This window comes from Dermacentor andersoni, chromosome 3 (assembly GCF_023375885.2).
Source record: "Dermacentor andersoni chromosome 3, qqDerAnde1_hic_scaffold, whole genome shotgun sequence".
Taxonomy (NCBI): Eukaryota; Metazoa; Arthropoda; class Arachnida; order Ixodida; family Ixodidae; genus Dermacentor; species Dermacentor andersoni.
This window is the reverse complement of record NC_092816.1, coordinates 89,388,347-89,412,003: the sequence shown is the minus strand read 5'-3', so window position 1 is coordinate 89,412,003 and position 23,657 is coordinate 89,388,347. Positions and strand designations below refer to the sequence as shown.

General features: G+C 47.7%; 1 protein-coding gene across 3 annotated transcripts; it reads right to left on the bottom strand.

Moving 5' to 3' along the window:
- LOC126541278 (phospholipid-transporting ATPase ABCA3-like) lies at positions 1–21,616 on the bottom strand. Of its 3 annotated transcripts, XM_055075807.2 has the most exons (9): positions 21,422–21,616; positions 18,951–19,199; positions 16,405–16,511; positions 14,025–14,153; positions 11,202–11,424; positions 9,112–9,476; positions 4,156–4,290; positions 2,310–2,753; positions 1–843 (listed from the first exon to the last, which is right to left on the bottom strand). In XM_055075807.2, the coding sequence occupies exons 2-9, from the start codon at positions 19,195–19,197 to the stop codon at positions 553–555; spliced, it is 1,941 nt and encodes a 646-aa protein (XP_054931782.2). In that variant the 5' UTR covers positions 19,198–19,199; positions 21,422–21,616; the 3' UTR covers positions 1–552. The 3 variants fall into 3 exon arrangements, with proteins under 3 accessions (XP_054931782.2, XP_072142837.1, XP_072142836.1); XM_072286736.1 differs by lacking the exon at positions 4,156–4,290; XM_072286735.1 differs by lacking the exon at positions 14,025–14,153.
- Positions 21,617–23,657: the final 2,041 nt, after the last annotated feature.

Genomic DNA, 23,657 nt, shown 5'->3' with positions numbered 1-23,657 from the left:
AGTAAAAGGAACAGTGTGTACAGTAAAACTGCTTCGTTATACAGTGTTAGCTAAGCAATCCTTGCAAGTATTCTTGTCCGCTATACGTGAAAGCGCTCAGAGGGGCTCTCAAGTTCAAGACAAGAGAGCGATCGAACGTGGTCAAAATTGTGGTCACGCGGCTCCTCCGATTGCTATGGAGCAGCAAAACGTCCGCCTCGGGCAGGCATTGTGTGTTTACAATGTCGAGCTGGCTTCGCATCGCTGAAAACCGAGTCAGACCGTGGTTGAAACCGGTCGAATGTATCATACTGGCGTCTTCATCACATATTTGACGACTCAAGTTCAGACATCCTTTATTTTTACTTATAAGCACTGGACAGTTGTTAAAGGCTCTCATATACAGTATATTACCGCAGTCATAGGCTCGCTTTCGTTGACAGTAAAAAGCAATAGCTATTTAAACGCGCACGTGCCTGGTTGGCTCCTTCGTGCGAGCTCGCGAAAGGTAGCCAACGGCGCTCGCAGATTTCGATTATAACAATGGTCCTTGAAAGTGCACGCGTCGAGTGCCTACGGGAAACAGCGGACGCATCGTCGAATGACAACAACGAGCCCGAGAATCCTGCAGCGCTCGAGGAACGCATCGATACCGTGACGCTTGCGCAGGTAAATCGAAGAGCCGCAGCAGGCTACGGCGCCCTGCGAGATGATCGCGATGCGGTCGCCCAGTAGTTCGGCTTCTTCGATGGAGTTTGTGACGAGCAGGATGCCGCAACGCTGCCGCGCCTTTAGGATAATCTCCCACAAGCTGTGCTTCGTCTCCAGGTCCACGCCCACCGTCGGGTCGTCCAGCAGGAGGTACTGTGCGGAAAGCAGAGCACATGCTGGAAGATGGGCGCGAAAATGCAAACACGAAGTAGAACGAAAACAAGCAACACGACACGGGTAGCGCTCCCTTATACAACTATAGTTTGTACTCTGGAAGGCACACAAGTTTGCGCACCTTGCTATTCTGACAAGCGCAGAAGCCAATGGTGGATGGTCAGTGCATGTCTGTTTCGAAGTGTTGTTCAATCGGACCACATTCACTTTTTTTACAGCTTAACAGATATGTGACAAATGCATTCTGAACCACTTCGTCGAAAGTGATTGTTCGTGAACTGCTTGAGGACTATCATATTCGACGAAGTGTATAGATTTGAAGTCTGAAGTTTATTCTGATAAAAAGCACGGTTCATAAAGCGTTATATAGCGAAGCATCTGTTAGTTCGATCATTTGTTTGCTTCCGCGCATGTCAGAACGGCAAGACGTATATAGTTATGCACCTACAAAAAAAAAAGAATAGCTGTAAGTGAGCAACCATTCGGTGGCACTTCCTTTTTTTCATCCTACTTCGTGCTCGTCTTTTCGTATTCATGAACATGTAGCACCAACTCGCCCAACAACTTACCTTGCAGATACCCAGAACATCTATAGTGCGCCCCAACGGCAGCACGCGATCGTGTTCACATCGGGATCTGACGTCACGGCAATGACGTGCATGCACTACGGGATGCCATGCCACGCGGTCTTTAATCATTTAAGCTGGCGAATGTAGCGCATTACATCACTCCTCAGCACAGATTACTGTGAAGCAGTGCTCACGGACTCGGATTCAGAGATTTTACATTGGCGAAATATGGAAGCCAAAGTGCCTTACTCAGACATCTCTGAAGGACTGATTAATGTCTCCTCTGGCCGGGTTACCCTTCAGCATAACATATCATTGGTCGACTAACTCGGACAATGAGAAAGACGCTATCCAGAGATTGAGAGAACGAAGTGCAGTCTGACAGCGCCCACTTCTTCTCTACAAAGGTCTTGCGCGCTTTCCCCACTGACAAAAAGAAAAGAAAGAAAGAAGTAATTTCAATCCCCGATAACGCATCTCTCTTAGTGAAGTCATTTGACTGCCGCGTGTTCACGCTATCCTAAGCGAGAAGGCTTTTATCCTTCAGGGTGCTTTGATAACGCATTTCGATTTCAAACCGTTATTATGGACCCTGTCCGCGTGACGCAACTATAAGGCTGGTGACGATGATAGAAATATAACCAAAAATTCCCTACGTCGCACGACTGTCAGTTGCTTTTTTTGCTTCTGTTAGGAAGGAGGCGAATGCCCGCGACTCTCAGCCTCTTAGGCGAAACAGTCCTTATGAGAAGACTACAGCCAACCTGCAGGGTGCTTAGGTTTACATTTTGCATAAAGACAGTGATCCCCAGCTGCCGAGCTCCTCCAACACCCCCTGGGATCTGGTCAGACGCTCCGGCGGAGGCTTCGACTTACCGCGGGCGACCCGACCATGGCTATGGCGAGCTGCAGGCGGCGTCTGTCGCTGAAGTTGAGGCTCCTCACCCTCTCCTTGCGCCGGTTGAAGAGCTGGAACTCGTAGAGCGAGATCTGCGCCTCGCTGGCCGCCTTGCGCTTGCCCATATGGCGCAGGCGCGCGAAGAAGAACAGGTTCTCCTCGATACTGAGCTCGTCCAGCAGCGCGTCGGTTTGCGGGCAGTAGCCCAGCAGGTGGCGGACGTGCCAGAAGTCCTGGCGCACGTCGTAGCCACTGCCGACGTACACGGTGCCCCCGCTGGGCCTCGACAGACCACTGACGATCTTCAGGATGAGCGACTTGCCACTGCCGTTGGTTCCCAGGAGCACGGTGACGTGTTCGGCGTACAACTTTATGCTCACCCTATTCAGGACCGTCACCGACCGGAACAGCGTGACGATGTTCTGCGGGGAAACGGAGCGGCATCGAAGCTAGAAGTGATGGGTCCCACTTTTCGATAAATTGTCTAAGAAGAATTGATCGAACGCAAGGGAAAATGCCGCTTTTGTGATGCCGCTCGCACTTGCTCTGCGCAACCGGTTCATTGCCCGCGTGCGAGGCCTTGGAAATAGTGCAAGGTAAAAGACATCAGGTAAGGTGGCATCGTGTGTTTCTGCTTTACACCTGTCCATAGGGCGCGACTGATTTGTAGATTGATTTGTGGATTGTTTGATTGTAATTGACGCATGAAAGTCCTACGCCATCCGGGCGAAATTGCGACACGTCTTTCGGATTTGGCCCAGTATATATAGCGTGGCCACTCGAACACGTTTTAACACAGTAGCATTCTATGGATCATTACAGGTTTTCAGCGGGAGAGGGTGCCATAGAGTTTCCACGGTGGGCGCCACGCCCGTTGAAGTGATGAAGAGAAACAGTCGAAAATTTCCAGAGCAATGGAGCGCCGTGACTAGGTGGACCGAGCGCTGAGGTGCCTTGCTTTCGGTGTCAAGGTGCGAAGGTTAAGTGACAGCGTCGGCAGCAACAGGCACGCAAGGACAGCTCGCCCGCGCTAGCGCATGCATCTCACTTAAGTGTAACATAACAAACCCCTCTGCCTCCCAACTTTTTTTTCAATGAAATCTGTTCGGAAGATTGCTGATATTAGTTTTTATACATACACTCTTTTTCCTGTAACATTATTTCGACGAAATTCCTCGTGATTGGAATTAGCTCCGCTCGCTATATACACTGAGCAGGCACGGGCAGTGGTATTTCTCCCACCTTATTTACTCAGCATATATAGTAGGTCTATACCACATAATGCGGTAGCTGCAAATAAGCAATGTATTCCCCATCTGGGCATCCGCAGTCAACATCGAGTAACGCACCGAGTTGGTAGCTAGATGGCAGCTAGCAAAAATTTTCCCACTTAAAGAACAGCTTTCCTTAAAAACGAAAACATAAAAAATGCGATTTAATGTTCCGAAGCAACGGCATAGTGGTGCTTTATCAATTTCGACCACCTGTGTTGGTTGACGCACACTTAAATCGAACTGCTCGGGCGTTTTTTGCCGCGCCAATCAAAATGAGGCAGCTGAGGCCGGAAACCGAACCTGCGTTGTAACCCTGCGCTCAGCTGCACGGGCCACCGAAGTGGCCTTAACAAAAAAAAAAAAGAACTTAATAACGAAGGCGTGTCCTACAAATTTTGAGTGTCCATTTCAACAAGACCGCGCGAGTCCGCAAATGTTCTGCGAATCTTAGATCCCTTTGGTGAAGCGGCAAATCCAGCTCGACTCACTCCTGTGCGACTGGACATTCACCTAACGTACGCGGTACTAAAGTGGCGGTCACGATGCTCACTTTGGTCAGCTTGTCGATAACCACGAAAGGCTGCAAATCCAGTGGCACTGGTTCCATGGTGTACTTCTCGGTGCTAATACGCCGGACCCTCGGTGTAGAGCCGAACAGATGGTACTTGATGCCCCAATAGTCGGGCTACCTCGGAAAACATAATACCGCAAGATAAGAGTCCAGCACAATAAGATAAGAGTCGCACTGTATATAAGAGTCGCACTGTAGAAAAAAGACGAATAAACGGGCGCATGCAGGCATTGCGAAAGAATAAGTTGGAACGAAGGGCAACTCTCTGTCTGGTTTCTTCTCGTCTCGTTAGTTTTCTAGATTTTGATGCCGAAAAGTACTGCAATGCAGATTCAACAGGGTTACTGGGTTATAGGTGCTACGAAGAGGCATAAGGTGACGGAGGCATATGGTAGAATTTATAACAAAATAGAATCGGTAAAAAGATATCGATGCATACAAGGATTCAAATATTGGCACAACACGAAGAAATTTGCATATTACAGAAACCAGAGAGATGTCAAAAAAAAAGAAGGAAAAGGAATGAACGGATAAGCATTGCACAAAAGCAGTAAGAAGTTGCATAAGATAACAGCAATAACAGCAAGAAGCATCGCATAAAAGCATCAAGTTACATTGCGTTGGGACGTTATACAAAACGTAATATTCTTGTTTAAGTACCCATGTACTAACTGAACCTTACGCGCAGCGTGTAGAAAACAAATGTTTGGCCAACTTACTGCAAAATGCGTCATTATTTCTGGGCGAAGCAATGCTATCCGGAAGGTTGCTCCAGAGACAGATAGCCCGAGGCAGTATTGAAAAGTTAAAAGCTTGCGTCACGCCATATATGCGGCCATAGCTGAAATTATTTCGCAGTGTGCGCTATGTAAGGACGCGGTGTTTCAAGCATGACGTAGGGACGATCCGTCAGAGTGAATAAATTTATGGAATAACGACGTCAATGCAATACCACGGTGACTGCTCAACGACTGCAACGATAGTTCGGCTTTGATCTGCGTTATGCTAGACTGGGCGCTGCAATTATAAGTAAGGAAACGACTTGCCACATTCTGAGTTATTTCCGGCGCTTCAATTAGGCATTTATGATGCGGTGACCAAATGGGAGACGCGTACTTAAGCTGGGGTTGCACGAACGTTAAATAAGCCAGTTTACAGAAGGCAGATGGAACCGTGCGCAAGTTCCCGCGCGAAGACCCTAATGATTTGGATGCATTGGCAGAGGCACGCGTAATGTTCTGAGACCATGATAGATTAGGTGTAAGGTGCACGCCCAGATACTTATATTGTGCAGTCGGGGATATATTGCTATTGTTAATGTGGTAGATAAAAAGCGAATTAAGAGACTGACGGATGAAAGACATTGTTTTACACTTTGACACGTTGATATGAATGGAATCTTTACAAGCGCCTTTTTCCTAGCGTTCCGTAAGCTTTTGGCTCGTAGAAGAGTGCCCGTAACATTGTACTCTGATTACGCTCTTGCATTTAGGAGAGCATCGCGAGACCCATGGGACATTTGGAACACCATGAAGAGCTCTCCAAATGCATCTTTGCTCTGGACGCATCGTATAGAGTGCAAGTTTATTATGCCAGGTGCGCCTTTGTGGGGTGGCTGGTGCGAGAGACTAATGCGATCAGTCATCACGCAAAGTGCTGGGAAAAAGCAAGCTCAACAGCGAACAAACTGAGACTGTGCTGCTAGAGGTAGAAGCGGTTATCGGTTCAACGCCGCTAACCTATACGCATACGGGTGATAGAGAGCCCTCTCCAATGTGTCCTGCTCCTTTTCTGGTCGGACGTTCATTTTTTGCCTCTCCAGAGCGAACCAACAGTGCAGCTCGAAGTGCTCCCCGTGACCTCAGCAAGAAGTAGCGATACCGCCAGAAGCTCGTCGACCACACACAAGGGGACGGAAGCATGAACCGGAGAGCAGTTGAGACAAGGTAGAGCTTTGGGGGGAAAAAAAGCAGGGAAGAAATGGATACGACTGGATCCGTTACAGGCGTAAGTAGCGGTACAAGGTATATAAAGTTTTGAGGAAGAGAAAAAAAGATGAAAGAGATGTATACAAAAATGTTACAATGAAAAGAATGTATAGCATACCTGAGAAACCCGAGCAAGCTAAGTGACTATTTGGGACCGCCCCGTTTCAAAGGGGATGACAACAAATCATCATCATCATCATCATCATCATCATCATCATCATCATCATCATCATCATTATTATTATTATTATTATTATTATTATTATTATTATCATCATCATCATCATCATCATCATCATCATCACCCAGTTTGAATGACTGATGCGATCAGCGTTCTTGGGTAACAGATTGGGGTTTGGAGACGCTGTTGTGGAACGCTTCGCATTAAATTCGACCGTTTGAATGTGTGTGATTTGCAATAAGGAGACGAGCGTTTTCGCAGTGCGGTCTGTGCGAGTGGGAAACAAGGCTGCCACCTCGTGTTCGGCGGCGGAGCGCCACAGCCACGCACGCACATGTGCACCGAAGCTGAGAGCCCCGCGGTCAGGAACTAAGCTCCTGCACACTCCACCTCGCAAATAGTGCTCGTGCGTCGTGAGAGCCGAACCAACCAACCGCCCAAGCTATCAACAGCGCTTGAATTCGTTAAAATGATTCCTAGCTGTCCAGGTCCGTTTCGCTGGCCTATCTCAGTAGCCATTGGCAAGAATGTACCGGTTCCGGTTGCCTGTGCTTTAAACCAGGGTTGCTATTCTGGATACTGCCAAACTTATCCATATTTCAGAATTCACCCTCTTCTTAATTGTCAGCCCTTATTGGCTCGCAGGCTATGGTGCTACACCATCTCTCGTTGGTTCAAAATGCCAACACGTTGGAACTTCACAATATGGCGAAATTTGAGAGCGCGTCCGGAATAACAAACTATAGGCAAAAAGGCTTCTGCGAATTCACCCCCTTCACTCACTCACGACTGTCTCATCCGTGGTTCTCACGACCTCTGCACACCGGTCTGAGGGACAAATAGATGCAATTAATCTACAGCGCTGCATCGTCCGGCGTGCCAGCGTCTATTGCACAATGCGCGCAGACTACGCCCTTTTACCGCGACTCACATCTGCACAAGAAATATTCCGGTTTCGACGTCACATATGCAGCAGATTGGGGCCGATATTATACGCCGCAATAATCGAGCATGTATACGATGCATTGTATGAGCTGATGCCGTTATAGTCACCAAGCTGGAAATACATCTGAAACACGTTTCGTCTCTTTACCGCTTTAGCGAGACAGATTGATCACTTCGTTCTTGGCAACTATGCTCATACGCGCCGACAAGCAAAATAGCTGCTTGTTTCCAGTGTAGAGTTTCCTACAAAAGAACTACTACAGGGAATGCTGGGCTTTGTGACTTTGCAAACTGATCATATTCAACAAAAGATATTGGGTTACAAATGCAACGATTCGCTTTGATGACGCGCGTGGATAGAGAATAATTGCACTGCCGTGTTTAGAAAACTACAAGAGCTTGAAAATTTCCAGACATAAAGCGGCATGAATAACGCGGCAACGAAAATTTGTAGGCGCAAGCGTAGATTAGACAGATATAGTAGTAACCACAATTCTCGTGGTAGCTGAATAATCGCAGCGCCCTCTGGTAATGTTTTAGAGAAAAAGCCATGGTTTCCAGTAGCGCGTTCGGAAACGACAGCTGCAAGTAATGGTCCTTTCCTTGGGGCCATCTAGCACCAATCGTCCTGTGTTTTGTTAAATTTATTAAATTTATTAGAATAGGGACGACAGATGGTACGACATTAAAGCAACTCTTATTGCTTCTAACGTTCAGCGCGCAAGGATATGTGTTGTCCACGTGGTTAAAATATGTAGAGAAACACGAAATAAAGTGACGCATGTCCTTTATTAACATGCATAAAGAACTTGTGTACAAACATGAGAATACCATTATTAACATGCATAAAAAACTTGTATACAAACATGAGAATATCATTATTGAACTAGTCAATTTGAGTTACGTGGATAATGAAATTAAATGTGCGCTATCTCGTAGCCTACGCTTTAGCCCCAGTGTTCTTTTACGAGTTTTATTGTTTTTTTTTGTAAATTCCACAAAATCGGCGTACACAACAAACATTCACAGATACTGCTACCTGTACACTTCTGCCGCTTCTGTAAACTTGAGCAGTATTACAAGCGTCACGAAAATGACTCCTAACTTGCAATACCCTATAGTAGTGGCATGTCATATTGCCAGAATTGTCATGTCAAATCACGCAGGTTCCGGACATCGAATGCCTGAAGTGACAACACACAAGCTATTGGAGCAACGCTGCACACTTGTGATTACCCGGAAGTGCCTGATGCGTCCTCGTCTTGAAAGAGTTCAGGGCGGGGTCAAATAGCCCCCTGCCAAAAAAGAGCTGTGCCAGATTTTAAGAATCGAAGAGTGTCGAGTTAAGTTCAAGTAGGGCCAGGTTGCCTTTTACTGAAACACATTTCTGATATACAACCTCCAAGAGGTCGCGTGAAAGAAAAGGTGGAAATTTTATTTCGCTCTTCTTTGAAGACGAAGCCGCCCCACCCCCCCCCCCCCCCCCTCCCTTGCTGCCTTGTAAATTAGTCAGGACACTTAAAACTTCCATCCCACACCAGCACTTTTCTTGGTCTGTGAGTATCAGGTATATAAGAGCGACATAGTAAAATTAAGCGTAAGTTTCCGTGAGGATTGTGTGAATGACATATTTAGAACCTAAGCATGCTAACTGTACAACCAGTTTTCCCGAGAAGTCAACGGGCAGGTACATCTGTTGAAAATTAAGAGGCCTCTCTTGAAATACAGATCCACGAGCTTATATATATCTGCCCGTGGGACTGCGCTGTGTTCAAAATTCGGAGAACTGTGCGTCCCCCTCGCAGCGGTGCATGCACTCACGTCGGCGAAGAACAGCGGCCTCTCGGGCAAGCTCCCTCCGCCGGGCCAGACCCTGTCGACGTACGTGGTGAGCACGAGGCAGCCGCCCAGGGTGGCCAACATGGCGTGCACCATCTTGTAGAGCGACACGTCGCGCAGCACGAAGTTCCTCATGTTGTCGAGCGTTATGAGGTGGCCTCCCAGCTCCTCGTTGATGTGCATCATGGTGAAGGCGTACGTCAGGGCCACGTCCGGGATGAGGCAGCTCAGCAGCTGCAGCAAGCGCGTCATGTTGATGTACTCGACCGAGTAGCCCACCAGGGACACCACGGGCAGCAGGGTCGTCGTCAGCGTCATCACCACCACAGACAGGGCGGCCACACCGGCTGCGAACGGGAACGTACGTACGCTACGAAAAGGTTTACACCCCTAAGGGTGTTGGGTTTGTCCCATGGGTAACATCCTTACCTTTACAATATTAAAAAAGTTTACACCCTTTGAGGCTTATCTTGTCCCACAACAACAATCGTCATCTCCCTTGCTTGCGTTTCCTCTCTTGAAAACTCGACGCTGGCTGCTCAAGAATGCTATCCCACGCTGATAACGAGCGCGCCGTTCGTGACTCGGAAGTACAGGGCTCGGAGCCTTAAAGAAAGGAAATGCGGGCAAGACAGACGACGCTTATTGTTGTGGACCAAAATGCCACCCAAACGGTGTAAACCCTTTTTAAGAGAGTAGAGTTCTAAAAAAAATTATTGCACGTGACATCGAGCACTATAACTACACGTGCGATGTGAAAAAAATGGGAGCACAGAGATACCTGACACAATAATTTGACAGCGATTAGCTGCGAAAGCTTATTTATAGCCCTTTTCGAGTCGTCTGTCACGGCTATCGTCATTCTTACTCGCCACAAAAAGTACGCAACAAAACTTGAAAGGAACCCACGAACGACTCGATCTTACTCCGTAAATATATGTTAGCCGTATGCGACAACGAGGCACCCTTCGTACACCTATAAGGGTGTTAAATGCTTCGTGGGTAAGTGCCACGATCATCTCGGGCTCCAGCTGTACGACCCGCGATGGCGAAATTGATTCGCATGCTAGTTATTTGCGTAGGTTGCGAATCGCGTCCGCGTAATTGTCTACGAGGAAATGCGCTAAGATGGCTGCACTTCCAAGGAAGACGAGAATGGTTGACAGTCGCGTTATTCACGTTGCAAGAGAATCTTTGCATCTTTTTTTCTGCGCGAGGGGACAGGTACACAGCCTGGTAAAGAAACAAAGTGGCCTGCCTCACAAAAAAATTACCAAACGATGTCTACCAAGACGACAATAGTGAGCCCAGCGGGCGCACACTGGCGCGTGTCTCGTAGGTTCAAACCTGCACTCGTCGCGAGGTGCGGCAGACGCAAGGCGCGCTGGCTCGAGCTTTCGCGCGCCGGCAAGCGTACGTGATGTTCGGCCCTATAGCCTTGGCTGCATTGTATCGCACAGAGCCCACACCTCGAACAAGCACTGAAATGTGACAAGGGGAGCTTGCACCTCACTCCAAAGGCTTCTGAATTTGCGCGCCTCACAGAGTCAACTACGGACATCATAAAGTCGGTTGTGGGCGTGAATTAAATGGTTTCGTTTCTTTTGAGAAAGGATGGAAGTTGGTAGATACAGGGGCGCTCGTTAAGCAGGGTGAGGGATGTGGCGATAAGCATGAACATGCGCTCTTGAACATCGCCGTTCTTTCAATAAAGGCAGGGCCCGTCGAATCTGTCTGGATGAGTGTACAGGTGCACTAACAGTGTGACTATCGTGGCACGTTGTAAAATTTGCGCCGCGAGCGCCTCTAGGAGGTTCAAACGAGGCATTCTAAAAAGCGGCCAAACATATTGGAGCAAACGACCACCGACCGCTCATCCCGTTTCGCCTCCGCCAGTTGTTCGTGCTTCACTTCCTTTGATGTCGCCAGTTCGCCTCCACAAACTGTTACATCGTCAATGCCTGTCTGTGCCTGCATGTCTGCTCGCCCATCGGCGTTCCACCGTACACCAAAGTGACAATATTGTCATATATGCGCATGAAGAGGGGAAATGGGGTTATAAAGGTGCTCACGCCTCGTAGCGAAGCTTGCGATCAGCAGGCAGAGAGCGAGCGACGAGGCGAAGAAGAACGCGAGGAGGAGGAGCTGCACGTTCGCAGCGGTGCCCTTGAACAGCTCCGTGTAGCTCCAGAGCAACGTGAGAGACAGGGCGATGAGCATCAGTTTGACCAGCTCCACCAGCAGGTTGCCCAGCCAGTAGACGCTGCTGCTGACGCCGTAAGCCTCCATCAGCTCCTATAACGAGGCGGGATCAGTTGTCACCCTTCAAGATTCATCTTTCGTCAAAATCGGTGCTCGAAGAAGTCGGGAAAATTCAAGAAGTGCAAACGAGTTTAGAATAAGCAAAGCGGCCTCCAGTAGACTTCCGGTTAAACACTCCGAAGTAACGCAAGTTATATTAACATAAAAAAATTAGAGGACCCTACATCTGGCACCAGTTTTGCTCCAGAGTAGGAGTGCTTGACAAGCGAACTGCAGTGTTAAATGCAACAAAAAACGCCTATACAAGAACTCGACATGCGGCGCACGTGTTTTATATCTGAAAACATCAAGAATATGTGGCTACATTATGCGACAAAATACTTTTCTTTTTGGCTAACTGGACTGTCGAAAATGGCTGACCGGAAGTTCTGTGGGTTCATGAACGCACTGCTGCCACATCGCGGATGATACAGCCCATCTTGCAAGTTGTTTTTATTTATGAATTGCCTTCCTGGATTTTTCGCTCATGGCCAACGCCGCCGACACCGGCTTTTCTGCGACACAAGCTCCTTAACGCTGTCGCGTTAAAAGGTCTGTACGGGCCCGTATACACGTTGTAAGTAAGGGCAACGCGAACTTGCGGTCTCGCTCAGCGTTTCAACGAAACGGTTAAGCGTGAGAACGCATAGCTAAAAACGGGCGCTCCACTCTTGCGCTCGAGATTAAGCTTCACGGACGGATCAGTGCCGCACAATGAGCGACCTCCGCTATTTCCTCAGAACCCGCTGTCGTTACTGATCAGCTCACAACACTGATCTGCTGAGCACAACTTTCTTTTTCCAAAATTACCATCGCACTCGATCACTGTATACTGACATGCAATTCAATGCCACGGTATCACGGCTGGGTACGTCAGCCTTTCCGAAAGCATCATATACTGCAAAACTTGATCGTTGTACACGTTACAGAAGAAAAATGTAACCGATTACGACTACAATTACTTCCTTAAATAATGTAATTGATTGCCGTTACGAATAACTGCCCAACTAAAGTAAATGAGAAATTACGCAGAAGTAATCGATTACGTTACTTTCCTCGGAATTCTTAACATTGCATATATAGGTACTAGTGAACAGAACGAGCTGGCCTGGCTCTTTCAGTGCGTCCTCCGCAGCCCTTCATACATTGCTTATCTGCGCTAACAATTGCTTTTTATAAAATTTCGTCTATCATCGTCCCTTGATTTTGTTGAACAAACATCAGCCGCAACAACGAAAACTGGCTCCAGGAGGAAGAAGAGGGAAAGACGGGGAGCTTAGCCAGTTCGCTCGATGTGTGCGCGGAGGAGAAGGGGCGATGTCGTAACGCATACGAGTCTGGCGCAAAACACCTGTGGTTGCTCAGCCCCTGAGTCCTCTACGAGGTGAAGCGCATCATTGTTGCTGGGACGTGGAGAAAACGCTTCCGCTTGGGCTAATGAAAAGCTGAAAAAAAAAACACTTCTGCATGCGATTTTCTGGTGTTAACGTCCGAAGTGGCCTTCGCTATTGAGACATATACCAGTAGCTGTTCGATTCGTCGGTCAACATCTGATGGAGCGTTAAGATGAGGGAACGAGTACTGAGCCCTCAGCTTTGCCTGTCTCAACATGCGCATTTGCGAGGCGGCTGCCTGGCACCAACCTCGGACGTTCCACTGTAGCTTTCGCCAAACTCGGGTTCTCAAAGCTGCGTAGTTTGTTACAGCTTATCTCTTCAATAGCAATTAGTAGCAAATAATAGGTTAAATGCAATTAGTGAAAAAAAGTAATTGAATTACAGTCAGCGTTACCGAATAGACGAAGTAATCGTTAATTACAAAACTACATAAATGTAGTTAATTACAGGCGATTAATTACATGCAACTTGTTACGCACAAGTCTGCTGCATAGTAACGGTCAAAGGAACTTCTATTACAAAAGAAAGTACTCGGATAAAAAGCGCTTCAAATTATGACGTTCAGCGAGACAACCGAATGACGCGATTTATGCAATGCGTATATTTCTGGGCGCTTCAATGTCGCCCAAAAAGCAGTGACGCAGAAATATTTGCCTCTGTGACATCATTTTATGGTGCGCTTCTTGACAACGTGTTCACAAACGTGTCGAAACCCGACGTTCCACTCCAAGACTACCACGCCGCCAGTTCGGATTAATAACGTTCTTCGGGCGTATAATAGAACCCAAAACCGCTTGATTACAAAATTTCAGCTCAGCGATCTCCAAGGAGCGAAACCCTATGACTTCATTCGAGAAGCGTCGGTGCCCTGCCACTCCAATGATTCGAACCCTTTAATCATCCCCTATGACACGGTCTCCTAAATAGGGAGATTTAGAAATAGGGGCCACACTATATCGATCGGCCGTATATAATACAAAAGGACGCAAATATAGAGTACCAAAAGAACGAGCAGGGCCCACAAAGTAATTTAGGTTTTTGGAGTACATGAAAGGCTGTGCGGGAAAGCTATTTCTAAGGTCTGCTAACGTTCTTAAAACTCAGGCGCTATGTGCAAACATGGCCTCCGAAACCTCGTGGCGCGAGCTTCGCCCGGTCTCGGAGGTTATGGTGCGTCGAAAGTATGCACCCGCATACCTTGGCGCCGCTGTTGAGCTCCATGGAGACCCTGTACGCGAAACCCGGCAGAGGCATTCCCAGCACCAGCACGAAGGGCAGAGAGGCGAGCACGTGGCCGGAGAGCCCTTCCTTGTACAGCAGGTTCACCTGCAACCGTAAATGAGGGCGGCGAGTTACCTCTTTAGTCCTACCCAACCTCTCCTCCTTTCTATCACTATAGAAGCCGCTCTCGGCGCCTTAGTATGTGGAATTTGTCAACTTGGAGGACAACTATATATAATGAGAACCTAAGTTGCGTCAGCGCAGGGACGTTATCAACACGTTAAAGATAACCCTTTAAGTAAGTGTGTCTTCGTGAACTCCGATTGTCGCCTTCGATGTGTTTGTGCGTGGGCGTGTTTAAACTCATGTGTTCGTGTGCATGCGCATGCGCACAGTGTATGTGGTGGGCGTACGGATTCCAGTCTATGTACGCGTGTGCGAAAAATATGCGCAATATAATTTCGCTTTGTGCTTGTGTCCGTGCAATGATGCGTCTTCCTGCGTTCGATGGTATTAATCAAGACCGCGAGCAACAAGTATGTGCCGCTTGACACATTCATAAAGTTTGTTGTGCCAGATGTACACCCTGTTTCTATGCATTTAAATTATGTTTGCGATGTAACGTCCCCAAACAGGGCACAGTTGGTGAGGGCCTTATATAGTGAGGGCACAGTTGGTGAGGGTGAGGCCTTATAGCAGAACACTTCCGATTAATTTTGGCCACCTCGTTTTAATTTTTGACATGCACCAGAAGCACGGTACATGAGCACTTTCACATCCCATCCTCTCCGGAATGTGTCCACTGCGATCGGGACTCGAACCCGCGACCTCGTGCTCAGCAGTGCAAAGCCATATAGTCACTGAGCTACCGAGGCCGGTGCATTTTTAAATGTAAATAAGTCAAACATGATACCCAATCCATACTTATTTCTGCTGGCATCACCACGTGCGAAGGAGGACTCGGAAAATACACAGAGATAAGCACGCGATTGCTTATATATATATATATATATATATATATATATATATATATTTATCAGGGGTGCCTTAAGCTTTAGGCCCAAATTTGACACTGCACTCTATATGCACCGCTTGTGGACTATAGCGCGGGAAATACGGTGGAATTACATAAGTCATTTACCTCACAAAGTGTCCGAAACACAAACAAAACTGCTTCTAAACGTCCAGTTATCAATGCTTATGTCAACTGCTACCCAACTCCGTTTCCTTAAGCTTCCCGAATGTGACAGCCTTCCTGAATTCTAGTATACCCCTCATTAAATAACATTCACCCTAATTGCCGACTAAAGGAGTTCTTAGCATGCGTAGAATAATTGTGCTCTGGAGCAATGAAGGAGGCGTATAGACCTGTCTTATCCGTATTGTGGCACTTGTGACGCCGCAAAACTTCCGGCCACGTGCTTCCTTTTCTTTTGTACCCAAATTTTCTAAGAAAAATAAAGTATTCCGCCCTTTGAATTCAGGTGTTTTGCGTGCCAAAATCACCATTTTATTATGAGGCACGCCTTAGGGGGGGACTCCGGATTAATTTTGACCACCAGGGGATCCCTAACGCGTCCCCAATGCACGGGACTGCAGGCGATTTTGCATTTCGCCCCCATCGATCATGCGGCCTCCGCAGGAGAGATTTGATCCCGTCACATCGCGCTTGGTAGCACAACACCATATCCGCTAAGCCAACGCCGCGAGGAGTATTCCAGTCCCGTAATCAACTACAGTTAGGTCTTGATGTGTACGTATACAGAAGAAACGCACCTTGTGCATCGAACTCACGCATATATAGGTATGGCTTTGCAGAATGGTTGAAAACTGCAGCTTGCTGGTGCATACCTACGAGAGTACTCGGGAACAGTGCGAAAAGATTAGACAACACGAATCCAGCGTGTCTAATGTTGTCTTATCTGATCTACGATCGTGTTGTTAAATCGTGTCCAGTCTTTTTTTTTTTCCGCTGTTCACAAGCATACTATAGTAAGCAGATTTCTCGTGAGTTTCGCAGCAAAATTTATATATCACACAGTTTAAATAGCGTAAATGATCGGCGCCATCTGTAGCTGCCTATGTATTCGCAGGCTACTGGAACTTTCCTAGTTACCCGCTAAATTTAGCCAGCTATTCCAGAGGAGACAAAGGAAGCGCACAAAGTACACAAGTACAGCGCTGTGTCTGTTCACTTTGTGTGCCTCCTTTGTATCCGTCGGTTCTCGCGCTGTAGCCTTCCACCATTTTCAACCAACAAGCCCAACTAGTTACTCTGCTCAACTTTATTCCAGAGGGTTAAGCCGGAACTAATTTGTGACCTGTGGTGTGCGAACAATATGTAAGGGTGAAAGACCTTCTCGTCCGTCGTGTTCTTGCTCGGCGCTGGAGGCTTGGGAGCCGCCTGGGTCTTCTGGATCATATCGGCGGGAAAGTAAGGCTCCGGAGCAGACGACCAGTACACTGCGAAAATGAAAGCGAAGCGACGGTGGCGCGTCAAGTTGATCGCGCTGAGACAAGAAACGAGTAGCGATTGAAGAAAGTGCGAGATCGTGTTAGCGCGACCTGCGTGCGCGTAAACTATACTGACGAACACCGTTTGACTGTAACGGTATCGTACGCGCATCTTCGCGTGTCGTCCTCCTTGCCTGCCGTTTCGAAGATTAGAGGCACCAGTACTGGCTTTCTCGTATGCTATGGACAAACGACAGAAGTGCACGTGCATTGAAAGCGTTGTGTTCTAACACCTCTGACGGTGTTCGAACTATACGCGGCAAATCAGTTCTCGGTGAAGCCCGAAAGGAGGAGGAAGGATCATGAAATGGAAAATTAAGTTATGAAAGGGTATTTTCTCCTTTCATAATTATACAAAGGTGCGACATGTTGGGGCGACACCAGCACGGAAGGCAGCTCCTGCTGGGAAGAAGGAACAGCGCCCCAACAGCTACCAGGCGTCTCATAACGCTGGCGTGATGAGCACCGCCAAGGGGGCGTTGCAGACATCGCGGGTCTATAGTGCATATTCGATTTGCCGGCCCGATGCAAAGGGCCCAGCCATATTTGACCGCGATCATCACCGACAGTGCCCGAGATGAGACCGGCGGGATACCTTGAGCGTTAGTGAGCGCCCAGTGAGATGATACATAGCTAACCTTAGCTTGGCGTTTACTGCTGAGACCAGAGAATACACACAGCAGCTCGGCAAGACTGCTATGTGTAGCGGGCAACTTCTTCTGGCGATGAAGCTAAAGCGCGCGGACACAAGGCGCGCATAAGCATATAAAGGTGCTCTTGAATCTATAGTCCCACGATCAAACGCGCACGCACACACACACACGCACACACACACACGCACACGCACACGCACACACGCACACGCACACGCACACGCACACACACACACACACACACACACACACACACACACACACACACACACACACACATTACTTTTAATATTGGAACCAGACAAAGTAATGCATGCCATTTCCAGCTTGACTTAGTTTCACGCTTTTCTCTTCTGATATTAAGCAAATGCCAGAACGCCGCACGTGAATACTACGCAGATTCAGTGTATGTTCTAAGAAGCCGAAATCGCTGCGTAAGGCTTCCGAAATACTTGGCGCTGTAACACATGTGCGGGAAGCTCCGCCCGCGCAGCTTTCCATTCACTGCCATATAAATTTGCCACAACGCTCGTGCCAACAGCGAATGCGGGACGCTGACCTTGTTCCTCCGCCGAGGTGATTGAGCGTATATGTAGTGTTTACGGCACGTCCACTTCGCTTCGTCGTTTTAGCACTCAGACGCACTCTGCGTTTCCGGAGACCCTTCAATCCTGTGCGCGTGAGCCGCGTACGCGCCGTCAGTGGGACGGCATGACGTATACGCAGCGCTGACGGCCTGAATGCGCTTCGAGCGTTCGAACAATTGCTGTCGGAACAAGAAAGCTTGAGGAAACTATGGCGCAAGCGTCTATCGGTATTTGAGTGAGCGTGGAAATGATGGTCATACATGGATTTGCCTAAACTTACTCGTTGTTGCTTCAATCAACTTTGTGATTTTGCAAATCGATCGTTTAGGACAGAAAGAAAAAAAAATCTGCGGAGATTTAGCGGCAAATGCGAGTGAAATGCGTTAGAATTACGTCCCGCCTCTTGGAAGCCCCTGATCCAGGATTCAAGCCGCGTTCACCACATTGCAAACTGTTGTTCAGGAGCTCACTCGACACACGGCCTGCCTCTTCGAAGAACGAAGAGCAAATAACTGACGATGGTTCGGAGCAGGACACCGTAAGTTCGGAGCAGGACACCGTATATATATATATATATATATATATATATATATATGTCTAACTTCAATTCCGTGCACCTCTCACCGTGCCTGCAGCACAAGATGGTTGACGGCACCATATATACAAACCTATGCATAGTCACCCTCGTCGTTTAAAGTGTTAAGAAAATTCCATTCAGTGAACCTGCGTATTTGTTTTATTGGTCTTCATAGACTTGTCACGGCCGTTCTAGAGCGCCCTTAACCACGCAGAACCAGTGAAGACGTCTAGGCGACCAAAAAATAGAAGAAGATAAAATCAAGTAAAGAGAAAACAAGCAACAGGAAGTAACAACGTATTCGAATGAGAATGTCAAAGTAACTTAATGAATGTCTCGTGAGCGCTCAGGCCTTCGCCTTTACCCTCTTTAGCCAAAGTGACTGTTAACTTTTTGCAAAATTTTTTAAGAGTGTACGGCTCTCTCACGCTTGCCAAAGTTATTTTTTATGTATGTTGTAGATGGGCTTATGATATTCATTCAAAGCAAAAGAATGACAATCCGAAATTTTCGTGTCGGTACCCTTTTAAAGCGCACTCGATCGGCCAGAGTCAGACACGTCCGCACGTACCGAGGAAGGCGTCCCGGAGCGTCCGCCGTCGCGTACCGTCCTCCATGGCGGGCAACGCGTTCGAGAAGTCCAGCTCGAGAACGCCGTACAAGTACGACAGCAGTGCCGGCAGCAGGAGCTCGACCGCCGTGACGACGTAGTGGTGGTAGAGCTGCGTCACCAGCAGGTTCTTCCACAGCAGCAGGTGCAGCTGCCCCACCACGCGCGCCGGAGCCTCGGCCCAACGCGGCGGTGGTGCCAAACTCATCCCTGCGGGAACGCCGCACCACTCGGCTTCGTCAGCAGCAAACGCTTTCTTCCGGCGATCAGGGACCCGGGGAGTGGCCGCTTGTGATAAACGTCCGCCGGAACAAAATTTCACGTTGGCATGTCTTGAATTGGTGCTAACACTTCCTTACACTTGAAAGGTACCGCACTAGTTAGTATACGCTCGTCTGCCTTTCGGTGTGACGTCCACGCCTTCGATTTTCCAGAGAAAAATTACGTTTTCTGCGAAGTCGGACTCACGTCGTTGCATATTCTGATTACATCCTCGTGACTTGATTCGACGACTAAGGTCACTTATCCAACTTGAATAGAGTTCTTGAGGCGGTTAAAGGAAGCTGGAATCGAACTCAAACTGGAAAAACTGCAAGTTCCTGACACGGACGAAGCAAAATAGCTGGGCCACCGCATTGCGTCAGCAGGAGTTCAGCCTAGCTCAGCATAGATCGAAACAGCCGCTCAGTGCTTCGGAACCTACGGACCTGAAGCCGCTGCAGAAATGCTTGAGTACCCAACTTTTATCGTTGGTTCCTTGCATAACCTGTCAACTGCACTACACCCACTGAATCAACTTATCGTAATTGAGGTACCTTGGACATAGCATACTGAACAAGAGAACGGCTTTTGGCTAAGTAAAAAATCACTGCAGCTTGCCGCAGTACTAGAACTTTATGCATGACCCCAAAAAGCCGTTGGTCTTTGGTTGCAATGTGTCACCATATATGGCCTCGGAACTGGCTTGGCACATTAAGAATGATCTGGTTTTGGGCGACCATTTGCGTTTCAACCAATATAGCATGAGCGGACAAGGACTACAACGATTTGTATAAAGGACTGACCGTAATATTTGGTGTGGCTAAGTTTCACCCATACCTGCAACCCGTGATTCCTTGGCAACTCCCAGAGAAGTCATCGTCTCGTTTGCATCTGGACTTTGGTGGATCGCTGAGAGGGTGCGAGGTTTAGGTTTAGTATTGTGGGCACCTAATGCGAATGGATTGAAGCTGTACCTGTGACCAGCCCTTAAACAGAAGCAACGATCCCATGCCGGTGAGTCACCTTTTCGATTTATGAATTCCCCGATCGCGTCGCTTTCTTTTACGACTTTTCACTATGAAACGATATCAAGTACCATATCACCTTGCATATCACCTTACAGAGAGGGCAGTGTAGACTTGCAAGTCTATAGGCTGACAAAAGCGGTAGATTGTAGCTTTTCCTGTCCTGAGATTCTATTGAAATACAGTAAAACGCCCCATTAAACAATACGATGCAAACCCGCTGAGATGCGTGTCAGTCGTAAGCTGAAAACTGCATTTTCCTTCCTCATCCCAACGTAAGGCGAGCCATTGTTTTAAAGCAACCGAAGCAGATGAAGAAATCGTACGAAGAAAATGGACATAAAACCGGAGAAAGCGTAGCTTCCTCAAGATTATCACCTAGATCACCACCATGCAAGTGCACCCTAAAGTAGGGGCGTCCGCGTTGTCCAAGGGGAACTTGTACAACATTAATCACCAGTGAGCACATCCTTAAGGAAGAGTAGCCACGTTTCCAAGCCACCTGACTGGTTTTCTCCCTGAGCTACTGAAAGCATTGACTGCTGTGATATCATTTCCTTTGTATGCTGTAACAGTGTGAATTCTTTGATAGAGAGATGAAAGGATAAGCGGCACCACAAACGTATCAACTTTCGCTACTTTTTTTTGTCTATTCACTTGTATTGCAAACGTGAAAATATTCACCTTGGCCGCTTTACATCCACATTGTTTGAAGCAGGGCTTTTACGCGATGCAAATTTTGCTGCACTTGAGAGGAACTGTACTGCCGCGGATAATTGTTACCATGTTACTCAATTAAGAGAGACACGAATGGGTCATCTTCGCGGGAATTCTTTCGTTACCACGCCGATCGCTGTCATGTCTGGTGGGTGCTCGAACACTAGCTAACGAGGAAGTGCTCTTACATAAGACAAGATATGTGAATACGGGCCTTGATCTACGCTTGAGTCATTCTGCTGCAGAGTAAAGGTCATCGACACTGGGCTAGCTCTCCGTAGGTAAAGCAGGTGCTCGTTGACGCGTGAGATCGGGAAATTAGTGAATTCATCACTCCGTGCACGTCGCTACACCTGCGGGAAAGGTCTAGCTTCACGCGTACCGGTACCTCAATAAACGTAGCTATGGCAGCGGCCAAATATGTCTTACCCCGTGATTGCGACGACCTTGCTTGCTTGCTCCGTGCTTGATGTGATGCTGCGACTCCACCGTGCTTCCCTCCCGCTTTGATCCGACGACGGCGGTAGACAGCTGCGTTCTGACGTTGCGGAACTGGTGGCAATGATCTCAACTTCTGTACTTTAAAAAAAGAGCTATGTTAAAGCCACTGCTTGCGAGATCAAGACTCGAACGACAGCACGTGCAAGGCTAATTCTTCTTCTTCTTCTTCGCCAGCTGGCGCGTGCCCACGAACGGCGACTGCAAATTGTTGATGTTGATAACCTTTTCAGCGAAGCGTGCGCTGACCAGAATCAGCACTTCGTTTACTTCCTACATATAAAGAAAGGAAAACAAGCGAATAGAGAGGGAGTGTGAGATCACCTTGTATGCTTTTTGGAAGAGCGGATACCCCCATCATCTGTGATGACTCGAGCCTCAGTCGGGTGGCTGTGATACTTCGCCCTAAGAACAGGCATCTACCGAGAGACGTAGAGTACGTCCCTACTATCCCTTCCCAAAATAGGCCATAGTGTCAGCCCTTCTAGCAAATTTACATTAGTTCATTCATATTGAATGTCTGCAGAGACCGTGCGAGACAGATGTGCTCATGAAAATGGAGTCTTTAGGTGATTAACTATGGTAGAGCAAGAAATCGCGCTGTAGCCAACGTTTCGACAAGGGAACTCGTTTTCGTCAGGGTGGGAACTGCTTTTCTTAGCAGCATTTATGCACACGCAGCTTACTCTCCTCACTCTCAATGGGGAAGGAGGAGGAGGATGAGCTGCTGCAAGAATAAGCTATGGTCCTTTGCTCAGAAGACAGGCATCCAGCGCGAGTTTTGAACTCTACCCTACCTTTATCCTCCTTTTACCCGACTAAACTTAAGCGTCAACCTCTATCAATAACATTCATTCCTTTACAAATGCTTCATGTCATGGAACTTAACTCGGTTGACATGGCCGACTCGACCCCCGACCCTGTCGCCGGGGGTCAAGTCACAATGACTTATTCTTCTTAATATCCCCATTGTAGTGGACGCTTTTGAAGTTGTATGTTCAATATGATGATGCCTATTAAGATTGCCATCATAAATAATTCCAAGGTACTTGACTTTTTCCACTTGTAGAGCAGGGGAATGGCGGTATGAAAGGGATATTATAACTGGATCTTGTAGAGGAAAGACCAAATGGCACTCCTATTTACATTTAGGGACAAGCGAATACTGTCCAGCCATGCTTCTAGCTCGCATAAGTAATCCTGTAAGCACTCGTATAGGGAATGAAAATCACTTGCTGAAGCAAAAAAACGCTATACAGTGAACTCTCACTTGAGTGAACTTCTAGGGACCGAAGGAAATAGTTCACTTAACTGAAAGTTCACTAAACTGAATATTCACTAGGCCAACATAAGACATGGCATACATAGTCAAAAGTTTGAAGTGCAATTCATGGAGCAAACAACATGGCATCCATAGTGTTAGAAATGTGTGAAATGGAGTTTGTACATATCAACAAGTGCAAGGTTCATAAGAGTTATAATGCTGCCTTTATCACTTAGAAAAAAAATCTGTTATCTTCTTCTGCACTTGTACTTTTAAAGCACAGGAAGTAACAAAACTGTCCAAAGAGTCAATGTTTTTGTACACTTCTGGCACAGCTTGCTGTTGACACAAAGTCTCTCAACTTTCCAATGTACCCTACAACCTCAGCTAGACGGCTTGAAACTGGCTCGGCAGTTGCCTCTTCTTCGTCTCTTCATCGTCTCTTTTTCGAAAGAAAGAGACGACGACCATGCCACGACCAGCCGGTCGGAAAAAAACACACCCCACGTGGTTTGCGGTGTGACAGATCGCCGCTTTGCTCTGGCGGCGTTTTAAGCGCCAGCGATGTTACTTTGTTCATGGCCTTCGAGATTACATGCTTGCTCGTTTTGTGCGGGTGATCTCGGAGGCCATGTCTCGTTGCCGTTTATTTTCCGCGCCGCCGCTTTGCACCAGGGGCGCTGTAGCGCCAGCGACCTTACATTGCCGCGGGAGCGGCGGTTTGAGGAGGGCGGGCATCGGTTCTGATCGTAAAAATAAGCCTTGGTCCTCTGAGCGAGTTCGTTAAACTGAAATATTGACTGTGTCCGAAATTCGTTTAAGTGAAACGCTTTTGCATAGAATCTATAAGAAAACTGCCGGGGATTTTTAAAAAGTTCGTTATTCTGAAATATTCGATAAACC